The sequence below is a fragment of the Leptodactylus fuscus genome, chromosome 3, assembly GCF_031893055.1.
Source record: "Leptodactylus fuscus isolate aLepFus1 chromosome 3, aLepFus1.hap2, whole genome shotgun sequence".
Classification (NCBI taxonomy): Eukaryota; Metazoa; Chordata; class Amphibia; order Anura; family Leptodactylidae; genus Leptodactylus; species Leptodactylus fuscus.
The window spans coordinates 177302740-177322880 of record NC_134267.1 but is presented as its reverse complement, the minus strand read 5'-3'; the positions used below and the strand labels follow the sequence as shown (position 1 = coordinate 177322880).

At 40.3% G+C, this 20141-nt stretch overlaps 1 protein-coding gene across 4 annotated transcripts in view; it reads right to left on the bottom strand.

The window, feature by feature from the left end:
- The window catches only part of DOCK10 (dedicator of cytokinesis 10), a 225709-nt gene that overhangs the window by 11524 nt on the left and 194044 nt on the right, over window positions 1–20141 (bottom strand). For 2 of the 4 annotated variants that reach the window (XM_075268832.1, XM_075268833.1), the window contains exons 44-51: window positions 18901–19011; window positions 16519–16734; window positions 14042–14099; window positions 13714–13812; window positions 12787–12893; window positions 11037–11159; window positions 9098–9211; window positions 838–984 (exon numbers count right to left, since the gene is read on the bottom strand). In XM_075268832.1, coding sequence (XP_075124933.1) covers window positions 838–984; window positions 9098–9211; window positions 11037–11159; window positions 12787–12893; window positions 13714–13812; window positions 14042–14099; window positions 16519–16734; window positions 18901–19011 — 975 coding nt within the window. Of the gene's footprint in view, window positions 1–837; window positions 985–5534; window positions 5785–9097; window positions 9212–11036; window positions 11160–12786; window positions 12894–13713; window positions 13813–14041; window positions 14100–16518; window positions 16735–18900; window positions 19012–20141 lie in introns of those variants that run through there. The other 2 variants (XM_075268835.1, XM_075268834.1) reach the window with 2 other exon arrangements.

The window sequence follows — 20141 nt, the reverse complement described above, 5'->3', positions numbered from 1 at the left end:
CTTCTGTGATTAATCACTATGTTTAAATTATGTTCGATTTGTAGCAATGAGAATACATAATGCATATCAGGTATTTACATTCTGAATCATAACTGTAGCAAAATTAAGGCCTGTTCACACGGGCACAGAGGGGGCAGATTATGGCGCGAAATCCACATCATAATCCGCCCCCTCACAATGGAGGTCTATTTAGGCCGCCAGGCTTGTTTTTTGCAACATGCCGCTCACGGAAAAAAAAAGCGGGCTGCCCTCTCTCCGACAGCAGCCTCCAGAGTTGGCCCATTAATTTGAGCCGACTCCGGGGGGTGAAAGCCGTGACAGTCGTGGCAAGTGTGTTTTTGTTTTTTTTTAATGTAGATTGTGAGCCCCTCATAGAGCTCACAATGTACATTTTTCCCTATCAGTCTGTCTTTGGAATATGGGATGGAAATCCATGCAGACACGGGGAGAACATACAAACTCCTTGCAGATGGTTTTCTGCCCTTGGCAGGATTTGAACACCAGGACTCCAGCGCTGCAAGGCTGCAGTGCTAACCACTGAGCCACCGTGTGGCCCCGTGGCAAGTGTGTTTTGACCCGAGAGTGACACGGCTCCCCGCATCACTCTCAGTGCCTAAATCCGCTATAAATCCACTATACCGCCCCCAGTGTGAACTAGCCCTTACAGTTATGAAGTAGCCACCAAAATTATTTTTTGGTTTGGGGTCACCGCAACATGAGGAACTGTATTGCGGGGTCATGGCATTAGAAAGGTTGAGAACCACTGCTCTAGTACCCTGGTGGGCCAGATCAACCCTGGTGGTCTATTATATATCTTTTCTGTAGCACTGTACTCACCTTGTTGGAATCTTGAATGATCTTGACATTCTCTGCGCCAAACTTATCACTATACAACTTGAGCAGCCTCTGTGATATTTCTGATAGCCCTGTTAATTTGGGTTCCTTGTAGATATATTCTTTTCCTTCTTCTTCTTCAAAGAAACCCTGAAAAGAGAGGATTAGTATTTTTCAATTTTACAAGGAAGTACTTTGGGATTCATTCCCCAAAGCTGCGGCTTCCACAGTTAGTCACTTCAATGAGTTTATCACACACCCTACAGCTAGTACACATGTGCAAGCGGAAGCTTTGATGCATTAAAAACAGAATTATTAATGGATGATGAGGATTCGTGTTCGGAGTAGTGGCATTACTCAATTCTTGTACAAATGCAGACGTGGTTTAGTTGCGCTTTAGTTTTAAGTGACGGTAAAAAAAAAAAAAATCCTGACAATTTCCATGCAGTTACAATGAAATGATCCCACTTTGTTCTGCATCGTCCCTGGTTTACAATGTGTGCCAATATGTGATGCTATATTACTGATCGGCCTCAGCAAGGACCATTTCTGAATTCTGACTTCAAGTATTTTTTTTGAGACTTAACACGACTCTACTATTTCCCAGAATACAGAAAAATATATCTTACATGGACATGCCTCAATGATTTATAATGGGGTTAAATATTGATGAATTATTCTTACAATAGGTCATCAATATCTGAGCTTTGGAGGCTGAATCCTGGGACCCTTACAGATCAGCTGCTTAAAGCAGCCGTAGCGCTTTGGTTAGGACAGCTTCAGCTTCACAAGCCAGTGATGTCATGATCATTCAACACGTGGCCTATTTACAGTTCAGTTCCATTCAAGAAAATGCTCACCTGAATGCTACAGTCTGTTCAAACAATTGTGGTAGTGCGGGGTGATGGACCCCCACTGATCAGCTAAAATTAATTTAACTCTATGAAAACACCTTTAGACTGGGAACCCACGTTGTGGAAACGCTGCGGCAAAAAACACTGTGTACAACAATACCTGCAAAGTGGATGAGATTGTGGCTTAGCCTATCTACACATTGCAGAAAAAAAGTCTGCACTAGTAAATGTGTTCCAAAAACTAACCCATTATTACCCAAACTTCCCACCCCCGCATATATAGCATATAATGACCTTCAGAGTATACTTAAAGGGGTTGTCCCATCTCAAGGATTCTATCTATATTGTTAGCTTATGTGGATTTAAGACTTTTCCTAAATACAACTGCTTTGTTTGGCCGCTATCTGAGATTATTCACTTCATTGTTTACACTGTGTTTAGATAACCACGGACCTGGAGATGATCTTATCTCTCTGCCCATGACAAGTGATGTAGCTCCCTGTTCTCAGGAGGGAGGAGGAGCTGAGTGCTCGGAGCTTGTATTTCTGAGCTGTTTATGTCCCAGTTATCAGGTCTGCTAATTGAATTTTTCTGATAAGGGCTGAGACAGGGAGTCTGTTACCTCTGTATGTAAACACAGACCTAAAATGGAGTTGATTGCAAGCTGACTCTTGTTCCTGTAGCATGTAAATTTGGGATTCTCATCACCTATCAAATCCAGCTCTGCTACATCAGCTTCATATTGTGCATCTTCCAGTGATACTGTTCTAATTTATTTACAACCATCCCTCATTACTGACTGCAAACATGTACTGCTATGAAGAGAGATAGCAGAGCTGGCTTTGTCTGGGAGACAGCAAGTGAAACTCTGCCCACCAATGCACAGAGAAAACCAGGAAGTGAACAGAGCAATCAGCCTACATGGTGGTGAACAGGCGAGTTGGGAATACCCCTTTAACTAGTGAGGACTATTTTTAGCCACCTGAACACTATCTACAAAAATATCAACATCTAAAAGGACCATATTTTAGGTTATATACGCACATGGACTGATGAAGGCGAGCTCCAATTTTGCCTTTTTTAATAGCAGACAACAAACAAGACTAGTGCAGAAGTCTATATCTTTCTATGAGAAGAACCAAATCATAATACCAATGTGAACAAAGGCAAAAGAAGAATTAAGGATATATTTTCCCTTATTCTTATTATGTAGACATGTTCACCCTTCGGTTGTGTATAAGGACAGGATCATTGCAATACACTTATAATATCTCCTTGCATATATTTAGGATTATAAAATGAGTTAGGTCCCACGCAAATGGCAAAGTCTTGTATGGCAGGTGCACAGACTTGTATGGCAGGTCCCAATTTCCCAGATTTGACTACAAGGAGCTGTGATGTAAACTGAAGCTAAATATACCCATCATGGATAAAGGGGCAGTATTGAGCATTGGTTCCAGGAGAAAGCAGCTCGCTGTAGGCTGACAGGGTAAATCAGGCCCTGCCCCCAATGCACTTGAGCCTGATTTGCATATTCCTAAAAAGATGGATTATTTCTGCATTGCTTCCTTGGTTTGTGGCCAAAAATGTATTTTTCTGCACCTATTAAAGTCCCTGTATAGCACAATTATTGGTATGGAAGAAAATTGGACCCAACAATCTCCCTTTAATCCATATGCATGTCAAGTCCCATAAACTTTAAACTTATCCATACTACGAAGACATTACATATAGTATTTAACACCCCTATAAATGTCTCTAGCTGGTTTAAAGCAGAAAGAATGGCGGCACTCTAGAAGAAACCTATTGAAGTCAACAGCAATCTAGAATCCATTTTACTTCATTTTCATTACGTCCCCAGTGTCCAGCCCAGCAGACAGGTTAAGGTCACCTGAATCAAATGGTATTTTCCCTTTGTAAATTGCAAGCGGCAATGCCCATGTTCCAAAGAGCTCATCTGCACATTGACAAAAGTGACAATATGTCAGCAACGGAGGCAAAGGGGGAAACATGGCTAGATTCAGGTGACTCTAACCTATCTGTGGAGCTGGGCAGATATGCTCTGGTGACAGACTTCCTATAACACTGTATCCATTACAAATTAAAGAGTTGATGCATATATGAACATTTTCTGACATCCAAATTCATGTGCTGATATTTCCATCCAACCTGTAGAATCTCTATAGGTGTGCTGTGTCACATTGTGTAAGAAGACTTGGCCCTATATATTAGCAGCATTTTACTGTTCTTACTGCGTCACCTCGGTTCTTGATGTAATGCAGGCAGTAGCGGATATGTAAAGGCTACAGTTAGCTTCCACCATATCTACTTAATAAGGACATGTCTTGCTATAGGTGTAATGAAGCTTTAACGCAAGAAAGCTGACGGCAGATTTTTCATTTACATGCTATTTCATGTTATTTTCCAGAAACAAGAGGCTGATATATGTTAATGTATGTTATACCCTGTAGAATAGTAATTGTAGCAAGGATACAACTGACTATACAACAGTGCCATCTAGTGGCAAGTTATTTCATAATCCCTGCTGATGAGAATGATCTGTAAAATGTTATTAAAGGAATTGTCAAATATTGTTATTATGCTTGTTGCTCGAATATAACTATTGTCCATATGTACATTATATAGACTTATAGGGGACTCTATTGGTCAAAATGGAGCAATCCAAAATACATGTGCTCAGACTTTGGGAAGAATGAGGTATTACATGGTACCCATTCAATTGAATTTCCTCCAAAGAGGATGCTGCAGTAGAAATGTGCTATCACACACGGCTAAATGCAAGTGGCTCCTCGGTTACAGAAGGCGTTGTCCTCATGGGACCCTTGTTATTCATGAAATACTGAAAAATATAGTTATTTTGTATATCTTTTTTTTTAACCCTTATCGCTATTTAGCTTTGGGACTTATTGGACCTGGATGGACCCATATATTTTGAGAGTTGTCTGTGTCTTATTGATGTTTCTAATATCCTTTGGCCTGTAATGGTTGCAATAAAGGCATGTTACATACTGAATGTGCGCTTTTTTTGTGTAGCTGTCTTCCTTGTACTAAAGGTATCCGCATATATAGTCCCTATAACAATAAAATATCATTATCTATTCACATAGGATTAGTTAAAGGATCATTAAAGATCATTTCCTGGATAGAAATTTCAACAGAACAATTTAGAAAATGTGGGAATTCCTGCTAAGTAGGAAAGTTGTGAAATGTTCACCTAAATCTTATCCCTCCAAATATGTCACATTCCTATTATTAACCAATGTCACCTTATACATTGCAGGAAGATAATACTTTTCCTGCTACACATGCAGAATAGCCAAATATAATCACAGTAATTTATTTTATTATAAAAAAAAGTAAAATTGTGTTAATCTCTCCCATTATCATCAATTAGAGAGAGCTGCAGTAGCGCTCCATAGTGCACAAGGCCCCTTAACGTATTCCTAAACTTTCAAACAACTTCTTATTTTTTGGCAGCTGGTATTATATAGTGTATGGAGCCAGAAGCAGAGGGCTCCTTACACTGTATACTGCAGCTTAGTAAATGGGAGGCTTCTTCCAGATACATAATAGACTTGCATTGCTTTATACAAAGTGTACTTTCTAAATCAATTCTGTGAATCACAACTCTGCAACTTCTGCGATTCAACAGAAATCAGTCCACATTTTGTGCAAGTCCAGAAAAAACAACACTCAAGAAAGTTGAACAACTTGCTACAGTGTCTATTATTATAGTCCAGAAAAACAAGCCTGGTAATAAACTAGTGTGAATGGTGACCAGACAAATGCACGGAATAAAAAAACCTCTCCTTGTTTTTCTCTATTATTATATTCTACATGATGTAAAGCTGTATCTTTGGGAACATAGATGCATTATTACAGTCGGTCATAAATGCTGGGATGTAAACAGACACAGATGAATACGGCACTCACACGTTTCACCAGAAGAAAGCGACAAATGAAGATCTTAGTTGGTATTAATATATTAGATGTAAGACATCATGGGCAAACAACTGGCACTGTCTGTGTGAGTGGTAAAGAAATAGACAAGCAGAAATGAGGCACTTACCACAGCCTTCAATAGGATCAGACGGAAAAAAAGAGCAAATTCATGCATTAAGATTGAGTTGGAATATGAAGAGGAATTGTAAAAGTCATAGCACTTTGTGATATTTCCAGTTCAGGAGTCAAGAGGATCTCACAGGCCACAAATCATCACTTAGTGATGGCTACTTGATCCGAGAGACCCGTAAAGCCTGATACCAGGGAGCAGTCACTGCCGAACACATTTGGGCTCTACTTCCAAGTGGATTAAACATGTCACATTTCATTTGCTGTCCACAAGCCAGATATTTCCTTTCTACAAATGAGCCGCAGCAGACAACCTATTTTATATGCACCTTCATTATTATTCTTGGCCATTGCCTTCACCTTCCAGGAACAGCACATACAAGCTCTGTGTACCTTGGCGTTAGCTCTGCTTCATTTTATCCTATGCGTTAAATTCCTCACCTTTTATAAGGCACAAGAACTGATACAAATATAAGCAATTGAAACCCACAAATCTGGGCATAGCTATTGTTTATCTTCCTAGGCCGGATTCAGATGAGTGTAACATGGGAGCCTGTACTACTTGTCTATAAATAGCTGTGTGCTACAGAAACCCCAGATATGTGCCCTGCAATCTGTCAAAAGGAAGGGCGTAATAGGTTCCTAATGGTCAAATACTAGTTTATGAAATGTTGCATTACCACTTATAGCCACTAGATGGGGTGACATAGTCAAAGCATTTTATTAATAGTGTACAAACCACCATAGTCTCCCTCTTCTGGGGGGACAGCCCCTACGTTTGACCCAATTCCCTCTGAGTATTGTCCCTCCTTTTGATATTGAAAATAGATATGTATTCATAACCTGAACTATATTGTCTGGTTTCTAGCTGTATAGTAAAATCCAAACTATATAATAAATCCTAATTTGGTATAGTTTAGATCTTATAATGTCTAATGTTCATGCTAATATTTGAATAAAACCCTATTTAAACTGCATCTAGATATGCAAACAAGTTTTACGCTTTCACCCAGTAAACTATAAGTGTCCCTGTCTGACAGTCCAAAACATTGGGAGCTATGGGTTCTTTATATTTAGGCTTTGATTGCTTATTACATGGAAGAGAGTCTGTCAGCAGTAAATTGGTTATAAACCTCACAGTACCTTATAGAGGGGATTCTACACTCTCCAAACACGTCTGTTATTCAGCTTTGGAGACCCATTTTCATGTAAATAGACAATTTATTCATAAGTAAATTAAGGACATGTACTTTTCGGGTTGCCTCAGCTAGCCTGGGCGTTGGTCTCAGTTCTCGATTTCTGAGCAATGCACCTTGACTGCATATGAATAAAACATCAATATACATGAATATGGGGATCCATGGTTGAATATTTGGAAACTACTAAATTCCCCTCTACAAGGTATTATAATTAGTTTGATAGCAAATTTACAGCTGACAGACTCACTTTAAGGGTTCATGTACAAGGTAGAATAATGCACGGAGTTTATAAAGGAGTACAGAGAACCTGTATAGCTCCCAAGTACAGATCTGCCTGATCTCCATACACTGCTGTCAGTGCTCCACTGGTGTGATGTACCAAAAGATATTCTCCCCTGGAAGCGATGCAATACCGCCAATGAGTCCAATGAAGCATGCTACATTTTTTTCAGATTTGGATATATATATAACCTTTACTTGATACTGGTGACTTGTATATCTACTCACTTAAAGCTAATGAAAAGGTCCTTAAAGTTTACTGCCATATGTATTTTATGCGTCAAGTATCAAGGTAGACTGTGCTCCATCTATAGTCATACAGAGGCCATGTGCATGTCTAGTGGATCCTTGTTATAGCTTGATACATGTCAAATATCTCTTCACTTTGGGGCTAATTCAGACACCTCTACTATGGCTGTATTATACATATGGGTCATTTGACAGTTGGTTGGGACAGGATTTGGAGCTGTAATATGGGTCGTATAATACAGCTGCCTTAATTAAAGGGATTATCCAGGGACTCTGGGCTCTTTATGTGCTGATCTTCGAGTTTCTGGACTGGTACTGACATTGGGTCATGTGACTAAAACAAACACACAAATCCCTCCTCTTCCTCTCCGAGTTCAGTGGTATTACATGTACTATGGGGGCTGACTTTACTATTACAATGTTCCAGTGTGACAGCCTTCATAGTATAAAGAGTTCCTTGGTAACCCCTTCAAGGACATAGGTTGCTGGTTATAATATATATATATATATATATATATATATATATATATATATATATATATATATATTTATTTTATTGTGATTGGGAAATTAAGTAAGTTTTGCTGTGACCTTGTGATTCCGATAAGTTTTCTAATGGTTTTCTGAAGTTTCATGTTATCATAATGGGTTCTTAATATGTGTTTCACTAACACTTGATACAAATAACACATAAATGACAGGGCACATGCTTTACCAAACTGCAATGTTTTCAATGGATTGATACCTTTAGATTACGATGGCACAAAATTGCAAAAAATAGCCTTCTAATCTATTCTGATAGAAGTGAAAACTCGTAGAGCTTTTTCCTCTGGTCTGCATGGGAGGGGACATAGGGCCCTGGGGAGACATAGGGAGGAGCTAGGGCCCACCCCTGAGCTAATAAAACTGGCTTTATGTGATTGCCAATTTAACCATTTACAGAACAGAAATTCCACTCATTAAATTTTTTGCAACTTATTAAAACAAGAAACTGAAAAAAGATTTCATCCCTTATAGTAGTTCAGAGCATGAGTGTGAATCCAGACATGAGATCCCCTCCAGTAAGCACCAGACCTGACTAATCTAAAATACATATATCAGAAGACTGTTAAGCCCTTTGCCAGGTTCGTCCTCCATGATGTGTCCTTTATCTGATCTAATTTAATTTCTTACATAGAGTTGATGCTATCAGCATCTTATCTGAGAATATTTTCATCACAATAGAAGTTATGATACAAGATTTGCTGAAGCTTCTGTCTTTTCTACACCGCAATGAATAATAATTGTATTCTTGAACAAAGTAAGCGATCTTTTATGTATAATGAGACATAAATAATTCAGAACATGTAAAAAATGCATGGGCTGCCAGTCTCCAGTCTACCCTATGAATATTACACTTACGTACTGTGCTAATTCTCAGTATATACTGCATATTTGTAAGCATAGCACTGAAACATATAAAAGAGACCAATATGACCATATAGCCAGTGATAAGCTGTAGATCAGTGATTATACCAATTGTACTACTCATGACAGACCAGATCATTGCCAAACACATCCAGGTAGGTAAATATTCTAGAGCCTGCTTACCTGGCCATAGAAGGCAACTCGATAATAACGCCCAAATAATCTTTTCTCTGCATTTACAACCTCTGCAATTCTTAGGTAGGATCTGTGTATACGATAATACAGCTCCGACAAACGCTGAAATGAAGTGAACATAGGAAAAGCAAATAATTATTAATACACATTTATTAGCTATGTCTTAGGCTATGAAAGCCGGCTTGAAGTGATATTTTTCATGAGGAAACAGATCCTTCTCTCTTGTGGTTAGACTGACCCTGCCTGTCAGTACAAGTCATGATGTGCCAATATTATAGTCAAAAAGCTTCAACACTACTCTCTTTTTAGGACAATTGTGTGTGACAGAGACTGTGAACAGAACTTCTGGATGAAACTCATAGCTATGACTGGGACTAATGAGGCTTAGGCAAGGCCAAGTACCCTATAGGAACCTAAACCCTGCAGCTAGAACAATTGCAGGTATTTGTGATTTTTTGGGAGAGAAAAAGAAGAAAAAAAAGAGATAAAGGATAGCGAGCTAGAAAGACACTTACGTGACCCTTAGGAACAACATCACTAAGCCTCAGCTCCAGCCCATGGGCTACCAAGCTCAGGCCTCCATCTTATGGAAGGTTTGTTGTTGTTACCTGCCTTACTTACAGTAAAATGTAAGTTTTATCCACTATTCATCATTGTCTCCCGAGTCCTTAATACTGCACCCCAACCATTATTAGGCTAAGGGAGGCATACTACCTCACAGGAACTACTATCACCATCACCCATAGGCAGGCCTGAAAATCATTTGCTGCATCAGCCCCTGTGGACTACTGAAGGAGTATTGGAGCCAACTACTGCCACTGTGAGCCCAATTGTGACTGACTATTACTCCCATCCTCACTGCCTTCCTCCACCGGCATTAGTATAAATCCAGGTGTATTCATGTACAAGAGGCAAAGTACTAATTAGTGCAAAAATCCCAAATATAGATGTAAAAAACTTTGACTTGCTTCTTAGGGTGCGTCTATATGATATGACTTGAGATGCTGCCAGGTCAAACCATTAGATCTATCAATAAACACATTAAGACATTTACTGCTTATTGCCTGCTCGCTGTTATTGCTCATGTGATTGTGTAGATTACCGCTAACAAGGAGAAGGTAATAGTCAATAAATGTTCCACTGTATTTAGCGAATTCACTGGTGGCGCAGCCCAGCATCCATCCATTGCTGCAAAATGTAGCAGGACCCTTAAAGTGTTAAGTCAACAGTTGTAAGAAACTTTAAGTGCCCCTTAAGAGACCATTCACACAGTGGAAAATGAAGAATTTCTCTTCATTTTTCAGCCATCGGCTCCCTGTGACGGAACGCCAGTGCAGAGTACCGACACTCCATTGTGGCTTTCTGCTACTGAATAGGCCCAGATGAAGGAGTCTATTCAGCATGGAGTCTCGATCCAACCGGCAACCACAGCGCCACAATGCCCACACATGTAAGGGTGCAGGAAGCTGGTTGGGGACTGGCCCCAAAAGTGCCCTCATGTGAAATATAATAGTTGCCACATAATGAAACACAATGGAGGTGCTCATTGCAGTTACTGTTACTGACATTCATTACTCACCACTTTGCTCCATGCTTCCATTCTGCTCCTGATGTGACGTCAGCACTCAGCGCCCAGAGCAGAGAGGTGAGTGATGAATGACGCTCACCACTCATCCTCAGGGTGCCACTAACTGCAATGAACGCCAACATCAGTATTGATGGAAGTGCTGATCACTCCTCTAATGTAAGCATCACGCCTGCTGCCGGGCATGGGTAGGGGGACCTGCATGCAGTGCATGTAATATAGACCAGTGGCTATTAGCCACAGTGTGTACTCCCTGGGGTAGACATCACGCAGGTTGAGAACCACTGGTTTACAGTGTAAGGCAATCACATAGGCAACCTACTTGAGATAAGACAAAGTTACCTTGAAGTCTCGCTGCTTCTCAAATACAGCAATGACCGGCTTACTGACATCAGCAATAAGCTCATATCGCTCAGATTTCCAGAGGAAGTCAACACATAGGTCCAGCTGCTCCACTAAAGTACTCTGCAAGGAATCACAGGCATAATATGTCAGCAACTCATTTATCTGCAGAGACGAATGAAATGAGAACTGTATACAACAATGGCTAGTGTATATGCAACAATGGCTAGTGTATATGCAGGACTTGTATAGGCTCAACATTCTCTAGGACAGTACTTTCTGTATCAGGCTACGGTCAATTTTTTTTAGTTTTTTGGAGACTAAAGTGTAGTGAATGATAGCACAGATGATGTGTGTTAAAGAATGGAGAAATGATAAGTGTTCATGTACAGACACTAATATACAACGTTCCCTATGAACATAACCATATTTACAATTGCAGACTATTAAAATTGGAACAATAAAATATTTTTAATAATTCATTTAATTTAATTAAAATGTTCTGTCCCCAAAATGCATATCATTCCAGCCCTGCAGATAGATAGGTTAGATATGCCAGAATTAAAAGGTGTTTTCCCTGTGTGAATCTGTGCCTCTGTTGTCAAGATATTGCAGTTTTTGTCAAGAAAAAAAATGAGCTTTTGGAGCAACCATTACTCTAAAGAGGTAGATGACAATGCGACATCTCAGCAACAAAGGCACCAACTTGCAAAGGAAAACAAGGTTTGATTCAGTTGACCCTAAATCTATCTATTAGGCTAAGGCCCCATGTTGCGGAAATACAGCTTCTTTTGTTGCAGATTTCACTGCACTTTTTTGAGCCAAACCTAACAACAGCTACAATAGGAATGGGAAATATACAGAAAGTTCTTATACTTCTACCTTCTGCTCAATACACTCTTGGCTTTGGCTCAAAAAAGCGAAACAAAATCTGCAACAAAAAAGCTGCGTTTTCGCAACGTGGGCCTTAGCTTTAGAAAGCACTGGGATAAGAGCTGCGGAAAAGAGTAGCAAGAGTAGTGTTTTAGAATGTTCATTTTATCTGTGCTTCGCTACGTGAGTCCTTAGCCTTAGGCCGGGTTCACACGGAGTATTCTGGCTCATCATTTGGTACGTAGACGCCGCGGGATCTTTTGCGGGCCGTATACGCTCCCATCGCAAAATCACGGCCGCAAAATAGCACCGCGTGTACGGTACCGGCTCCTATTGAAAACAATGGGAGCGTATACGGCCCGCAAATCCTCCCGCGGCGTCTACGTACCAAATGATGAGCCAGAATACTCCATGTGAACCCGGCCTTAGCCTAATGCTCATTTCATCAGGGATTTATCACACTGAAGGACTTGGCTTTTTTAGTACTAATAGATACTGTTTAGAAGATATTAGTTAAGAATAGTCAAGAGATAAATACTAGACCTGAAAATTCTGGATAAAGGCATTACAGTTTTTTAGGGCCCCTTCACACGGCATAAACGCTCGGCTCATTCCGAGTCGTACACGCGAGCGCTTCTAAACACTTCCCATTCACTTCAATGGGAGCGCGCGTAAAGCCGGCTTTACGCGCGCTCCCATTGAAGTGAAGGGGAAGTGTTTAGAAGCGCTTGCGTGTACGGCTCGGAATGAGCTGAGCGCTTACGCCGTGTGAAGGGGCCCTTAATCTGTACAATGCAATGCTCTTAAGTTTTACTATAATTTACTTCTATATTGCGGCATATATTACATACATCCTTAGTCATGGTTCATTGCATACCTCATTGTAGGGGGTATCCTGCATCCCCGAGTCTTCTTTCATTGCTCCTTCCTCCTTGATATTTGGAGTGATACTCTGAAACGCCGGCCACCCCATGGAAAATAAACCTGTCAATAAAGCCATAGTCTTAGCTGTCTCCCTCACTGTGATTTACAGACACACAGCTATGTGATACCTTACACTGGTAATTGATATGTTTGACACTGTGTAGTCTACTATGGCACCTGCATCCCAGCTTCGGAGAGGATGAAGTCATTTGGTTGTGCATCTGAATGCAATCTGTAGTCATCCTTTGGCAGCATGTTCTACAATAGGACTGATAAATGGATTTTCCTGCTGGATACATTTATCACCTATTGTTGGGATATGATACATGTCTGGTTCCTGGGGGCCATACAACCTGGATCATCACTGATCACTAGAACGGGAGTCCCAAATCCCCAGTTCAGCCTCACCTGCATGACCGCAGGTGTTTACTATAATATTACACTGAAGACATCAATTCTTTCCATGTCATCCATGTGTGTGATTTGCATCTAATGCTTGGCATAAGAATCATATTAAGCCTGTAATCCATGCCAGCAATCTGATAACTGGTTGGCAGGAAACCACCCGCTCAGCTGTGATTATACGATTGATTAAAATTTCTAATTTGACTGATATATTAGGATTTCAGTCATGTCATATAACGTATAATAACTTTGGCTAATACAAAGGTAAACAGATTAAGAATATGAATATGCATATGTGTAAGAAGCCAATGCATAGAATAATATATCAATGTCATATGGTCATATCAATTACATTAAGGCAATATACAACAAGCAAAACAGTCCACAGCCATGCATTCACTGCAAAAAGTTGCCTGCATTGTAAGACGCCACATGACCTGATGGAGCACATGACATGCGGTGTTAGAGCACTCACTTTTTGCACCGGTGAAGATTAGTAATTGGTTATAATCAGAGCAATTCTCTTCTTCCAGGAGCATGCTTGGGGCCTGACTCATTTCACCTTTCCAGTAACCTACAGTATAGCAGTAAACTTTAGTATAGTGAATCATAAGGAAATGTTAGTGCATGCAAATTTAACGCCTGCAAATGGCAAAGATACATGGATTTAGTGCTCAGTTATACAGGCACAATTACCACACGGCAAATGTATCCACAATGAGTTATCTTTCTCATAAAACATTACTAATTGCTAAAATAAAAGGGCTGCTAAGGGTTAAGTCAAGTCTTAACAGCAGTCTTACCTTTCCTTTTTAAATACTCCGCAATTAATGCAGCAATATGGACGTAGCACATGGCCGCCTGAAAGGACACGAGCACAGGTCAATTATTTCACACAACCTATAAACAGTTATTTGAGTCAAACGCCTATATGATGTATCTGTCATGACATGTCAAGGAGGTAATAGTCAGCCAACAGCTACTATTACCAACTCCCCATCCACATGCACACTTGGATCGGCCAGGCATGCATGTGCTCTTAGAGCGGAGTAAGACCTTATTCACACAGCAGTGATTTGTATCAGCGCTTTAAACCCAACTAGGAGCAAGTCAAAAAACACAAACCACGTGCAAATCTTTACATTATACTTCATCCCTGTGTAGTCTCCATTCCCAGTTTTGGATTACAACCACTGATGCGAAACGCTGACCAAATCATTGACATGTGAATAGGTGCTATATCCCATATGTCTGGAGTTGTATTTGTACAGCACTACTGTATAGGGGATATATAATGGCGTGAAATTTGGACTTGAATTGTCATACAAGGAATGCCATATCAAACTGGAAACATATGAAGATACAATAGGGCTTAATCCACCTCTGGCCTTAAGGCCACACTTATAAATCCTGCATTACTTAGAAGTAGAAGGTTTGCCTTACATCAAACTGAGATTACCACATTACAAGATTAAGCCTATCTGAGGAAGTAACAAATTGAAAAGTGACTGTGCACATTTGCAGAGTAATACAAAAGAAAAAAGCAAGTCCGCCTCTTAGGTTTTGAGTCACATATTCCATTTTCTCTGCAGCAAAAGGGAAAGTTTATCTTGGAATTGCAGATCTCTGTATTCTGCTTAACCAAAACCATCTGCTTAACATCTTCCACATAGAGACTTGCTGCACTTCATGTGCTGTGTCTAGACAATGGCTTATTCCTGCATTAGGATTTCATTTCTGGGTTGTATTATTTTCATGCTTTCCTATTTCGGTTGCTGACAAGTGATGAAGTGCACAAGAAGTGTGTGGTTAAGCCATGGACGACAGTGTAAGAGAAAGATGCTATGTCATGAAGATGTGATTGTCATCCAAAGCCACATACGGAGAAGGTCATGACATCAGTGAGTGGATAAAATGCTGCTGTTTGCTTTCCATCTTACAACACACAAATAATAGCTATTATAAATGTTCACATTTTATCTTAAAGGGGCTACGTGGGGAGGAAAAGCATTCTGCTAAGTATACACTGCAGCAGGAGGGTCCACTCATTGATGGCCATTATTATTATGTGTTTTTAGAGCTCTATTAATTCCATGGTGCTGTATATGTAGTCTCCTGTCACTCTAATACTGAGGTTTTGGGGGAATGCTCTGCTGACTATTTGTCACGACTCTATTCTGAGTATAGGCTGCAAGAGTAGAGTGGGGTCAGCCATGTTACTAAAATCACAGCACCAGCAGAGCTGGCCAAACAAAAACCTTCCTGTTCCATCAGAAGTGCTGGGGAAAGCTTGGCAACAGCAATCAGGGGAACTGGCATCAATATTGGTAAGCCGACCCTACTGCTGCAAATCTTTCTGTCCAGACATAACAACACATTGACACATTGGGAAGGAGTTCTCACATCTACACCAGTTTCCAGGCGTACAAAAATTGCTAATTTTCGCAGCTTGGGTATCCATGGTTGTCATTTCTCATAATTCTTGTATTACTCTAACACATCATCTTGTAATGCCAGGAGCCAGGCATTTAGTGTGTCAGTTGTCTTCCCAATATACATCGAGTAGGGGGCAGCTGTCTGGGAGTCGGAGATGTGGATAATTTTTGGACCCCTGCAAACCTGCCGAGTCTTACTGCAGCGCACTGGTTCACCTCTTTCCACCTTGTATCTCCCAATGTCATCCCAGCACCATATTGCACATGGGTCTTGAACTTTTTGTGGCTTCTTGGAGTGTTTCATCCCCAGTACTTCTCTAAAAAGTTGTTGGGGATTAGTGGTAAGGAGTGTGGCCTCACATGGCCCAGTAAATAGACTATACTTTATAATAGAAACTGGTGCAAGGGGAGCCAGAGATGCACCTCATTTATGAAAATTTTGTATCATGAAGCATTAAGGGGTAATGTATGAGATTGAAAGCAGGACTTGACTTACCCTACAAGGAATTTCCTGTCAGAAGAGATCAAGCCTGGCATAACAAAATGCCAGTCTTGATAATTCTTCTTATACAGCTCCAAAGTGAGGAGTGGGAGGCATTTCAAGTGATTTGGAACTGAGCTGCAACAGCGCGGCATATCTACTGAACAGTATATGGCGCCGTCTGCTTCAGGCTCTGTACAATGTGCAAATACCAGCGTGTAAGACCCTTACTGATCTCATATAGATGACGTGTCCTAAGTCATCAATATAAACTTTTGGAAAGGTAAATTAATAATGAATATATACATAAAGTACACGTGAATATATTGTAGAAAAACTATATGGAGGGCAAGGCGATATTAACCTCAGATAAGTCTCCATTTCTTGCATGGATCTTGGCCATGCTCTCCAGCCAGGTTCTACGTAGCTCCGGAGTGCTGGCATAAGAGTTTGCCAAGCTGTACTGAAGATCCACCAACATCTCTGGATCTTTTTCATGCTCCTTCATCTGGGCAGTTGCCATTAATACCGTCCTGATCCTTTTGGTGAGATCCTTTACTTCAGCTGGAAATAGTGTATTCTATGGAAAGGACAGAAGGTTTGCTTAGCAAATTTATGATAGATTTTCATTTCTGTATTTATACCATATATTGCATGTAGGAAACATCATACAAAATAAGTGATTATAAAATGTGTAATTGTGTTATATGTTGGTTTCTGACTACTATGCTTGTTGGTGGGGGGTGGTTGATAGTTTAACAGATCTACAAAGCATATAAGCAATATGTCCACTACAAGAACTTCTACAAAAAATTGTATGGGAGGAAAGGCTTATAATACTGCCAAGGGAATAGTGACATCCTCAAATAACCTAGTGCTAAATTGTTCCATGTCCCCAGCTAAATCAGTTTCTATCTTATGCCACAAACCGTAAGCAATGAAGAAGGGCAAACATAGACCGCAGAAGTGTAAGTAGCCGCATTTATATCACTGACAAGCCACATTGGTCTGGATGTATGGGAGTGTATATCTTCAGTATTCCCTCAGGCAGGCTATGTACAGCCTTAATAGATAGATTACTTACAACCAAGAAACTTCTGTCAAATTTTCCCTGCTCTAGAATGGGGAACTACTGGCCAATAAAAAAGAATTAGCTTATTCAGTGGCATTGTATGCAATGGTGCCAAAGCAATGTGATCCAGATGTCTTTTGCAAGGATCCAGTGACTTTTTTTGTCCAGGATCTGAAGATATTTGATATTTATGGCCTATGCACATGAAACAACCCTGTTTCTATACAAGGGAATGGGACCGGGTTGCAGTTCTCTGACTCCATACCCTTTAGTGTTGGTGCTGGGAAACTGTAGCACTGCTTCCATTCACTTAAATAGGAACAGGGCTGCTTCTGGCCTTATACTTAGTATATAACCTCCAGCGGACACATTACCTAATAGACAGCGGTTTGGATGTCAGACCCCAACCGATCTGATATTGATGACCTATTCACATTATAGGTCATCAGTATCACATATCTTTAGATCCTGGACAACCCCTTTAAGCCATATTTTTACTTCACCATTAATTACATCTTTGGCTATGTGTACAAGAATTTGGAACATGGCTCTGACATGAGAGATGTTTTGTCTGACTGAAGCTGTTCAATTATAGGAAACTCGTTATATTGAAAATACAGTGTAATCTACAGGCAGCATGTTCTAGAGCAAAAGGAGAAGAACATAATGATGTATAAATTGTGGGAAAAGATTCAGCATAACCTGTCATTTATTCATTTATATACACAAAGGACCAAACAAACCGGATCCCAGATGAATCTGGCAAAAAGGAACTGCGCTGTTCTTGATCGGAAAATACAGATTTATTGGCATCAAACTCACACACAACACGTTTCGGGCGTATAACCACGCCCTTCTTCAGGTGTAATAGTTTCTTCACCGCTGGGAGAATGGACCCATTGTGTGTGTGAGTTTGATGCCAATAAATCTGTATTTTCCGATCAAGAAGAGCGCAGTTCCTTTTTGCCGGATTCATCTGGGATCCGGTTTGTTTGGTCCTTTGTGTATACGACTATACACCCATGTGGTGCTAGGAACATGCTGCCTCAATCCGAAGAGTAACCCTTCGGTCACCTCATATTGTGATTTCAGAGTTGTGACTTGGGCTCACAACCCTACAAGGTGAGCGTCATTCCTCTGTTTAATTTTCTAAACGCTTATAAGAATACTACACTACGGTCTGCTCGGTGTCCATATTCCCTTTTGTTTTTGAGATTTATTCATTTATATCTGTGCTTACTCTGAGCTTAGGAGTCCAGCGGGCGGTCCTATCAGTGATTAACAGCTTTATTCATATGCCCACTCATATAGTGAAGGAAATCAATCACTGATAGGACCGCCCGCTGGACTTCTAAGCTCAGAATGGGCAAAGATGTAAATGAATATTTTACAGGTTATGCTGAATCTTTTCCCACAAACTGTATATCAAGCTGCTTGGCTCTTCTTGCTCTATAACATGCTGGTGACAGACTGGACAGCATTTACACTGATGGGTTTCCTATAAAGATATCTGCATGGTTATGGATGATTTACACTGTATATTCACTCCAAAATTATTTATTACCTCCACTCCACCAACATACATTGAGCACAATTCAGGGACTCCATTAAATTTCTCAGCCTCTGCATTCAACTTGTATCATGAAGCTATAAAGCAAGAGTTTAACCCATTACCTTCATCTGTTTGTCTCCGTTTGCAAAGTTGTTGATAATTGCCAATGAATGTTGGAATCGCGAGCCACCAATTCCTGCATCAGCGATCAGCTGACTTACTGCCTTTATGAGCTGTTAATAGAAACAACATGGACGCTGGTGATGTATTGTGCAACTTCATCCTTATCGGCATGTTTCATATTACTCAGAAAACAATCTGCACTCAGTCACTGGAGCTCATGTATGAAATATTTCAAAGGGCTTCATTATATTATGCAGATGAAAATTCTTACTTAGATGATCCCATGAGCACTGATCAGGCTGGTTATCTTTATCAGAAGAACCCATCTATAGGATTTAGCATTATAAATCAATGTCACTACCCTGTCTGACCCCAAAAGACCACCACTAGTCAATTAAAACATACCTAAAATTAACTTAATAAAATCCTGTGCTATTTGTGAATGACCACTCATGTCTGCCAGACACACAGTATTGGTTGAGCAAGGAATCCTATTGAAACTTTGCTAAGTTTCTCCTCTGGTCCTTTGATGGACATGCAAAAAACAGCATCACTAACGATCCTCAAAAAAATCTTGTACACATTAGAACCAAAAAACCTGAACATTTCACAGTGGATTTGTCCTTGTGTGTGCAGAGTAAACATTTTTTTGCACATTTGTATGTAGACAAGTGGTTGGGGGAAGCCGATGACCTGGGCTTGGGACTGGAGCATGCATAGAACTATACTGATAACTCTGCCCACACAAACCCAACTTAGTATGTGCCAGATTCCTGCTCAACCCAGTGGGCATTTCAGTTGTCATATACATACATAAAAATTAATTGAGCAAACTCTATTACTTTAGGAAGGTATTTTTAGGTCAGACAATGTGGTGGGATTATCGTATAGGGGTAAATCGTAGTAATAGGAAGCCTTTAATATCATATTTCAAAGCAACAATTAGTATAGCCAAGGTGCTAAGTCATGTGTGAACTGTCACATAAGGCCATGATCAAACCATATTGATGCCACCCCAAGCAATACATTACTATTTAGTTAAAAATCAATTTTGACACATTATACTAAGACAGGTGTAGGGAACCTTCAGCACTCCAACTGTGGTAAAACTACAACTCCCAGCATGTATACTTGCTCTGCTTTTCTTGGAACTCCCATGGAGCATGTTGAGAGTTGTAGTTTCACAGCAGCTGAAGTGCCGGAGGTTGCTGACCCCTCTACTGAGACAAAATCTATGAAG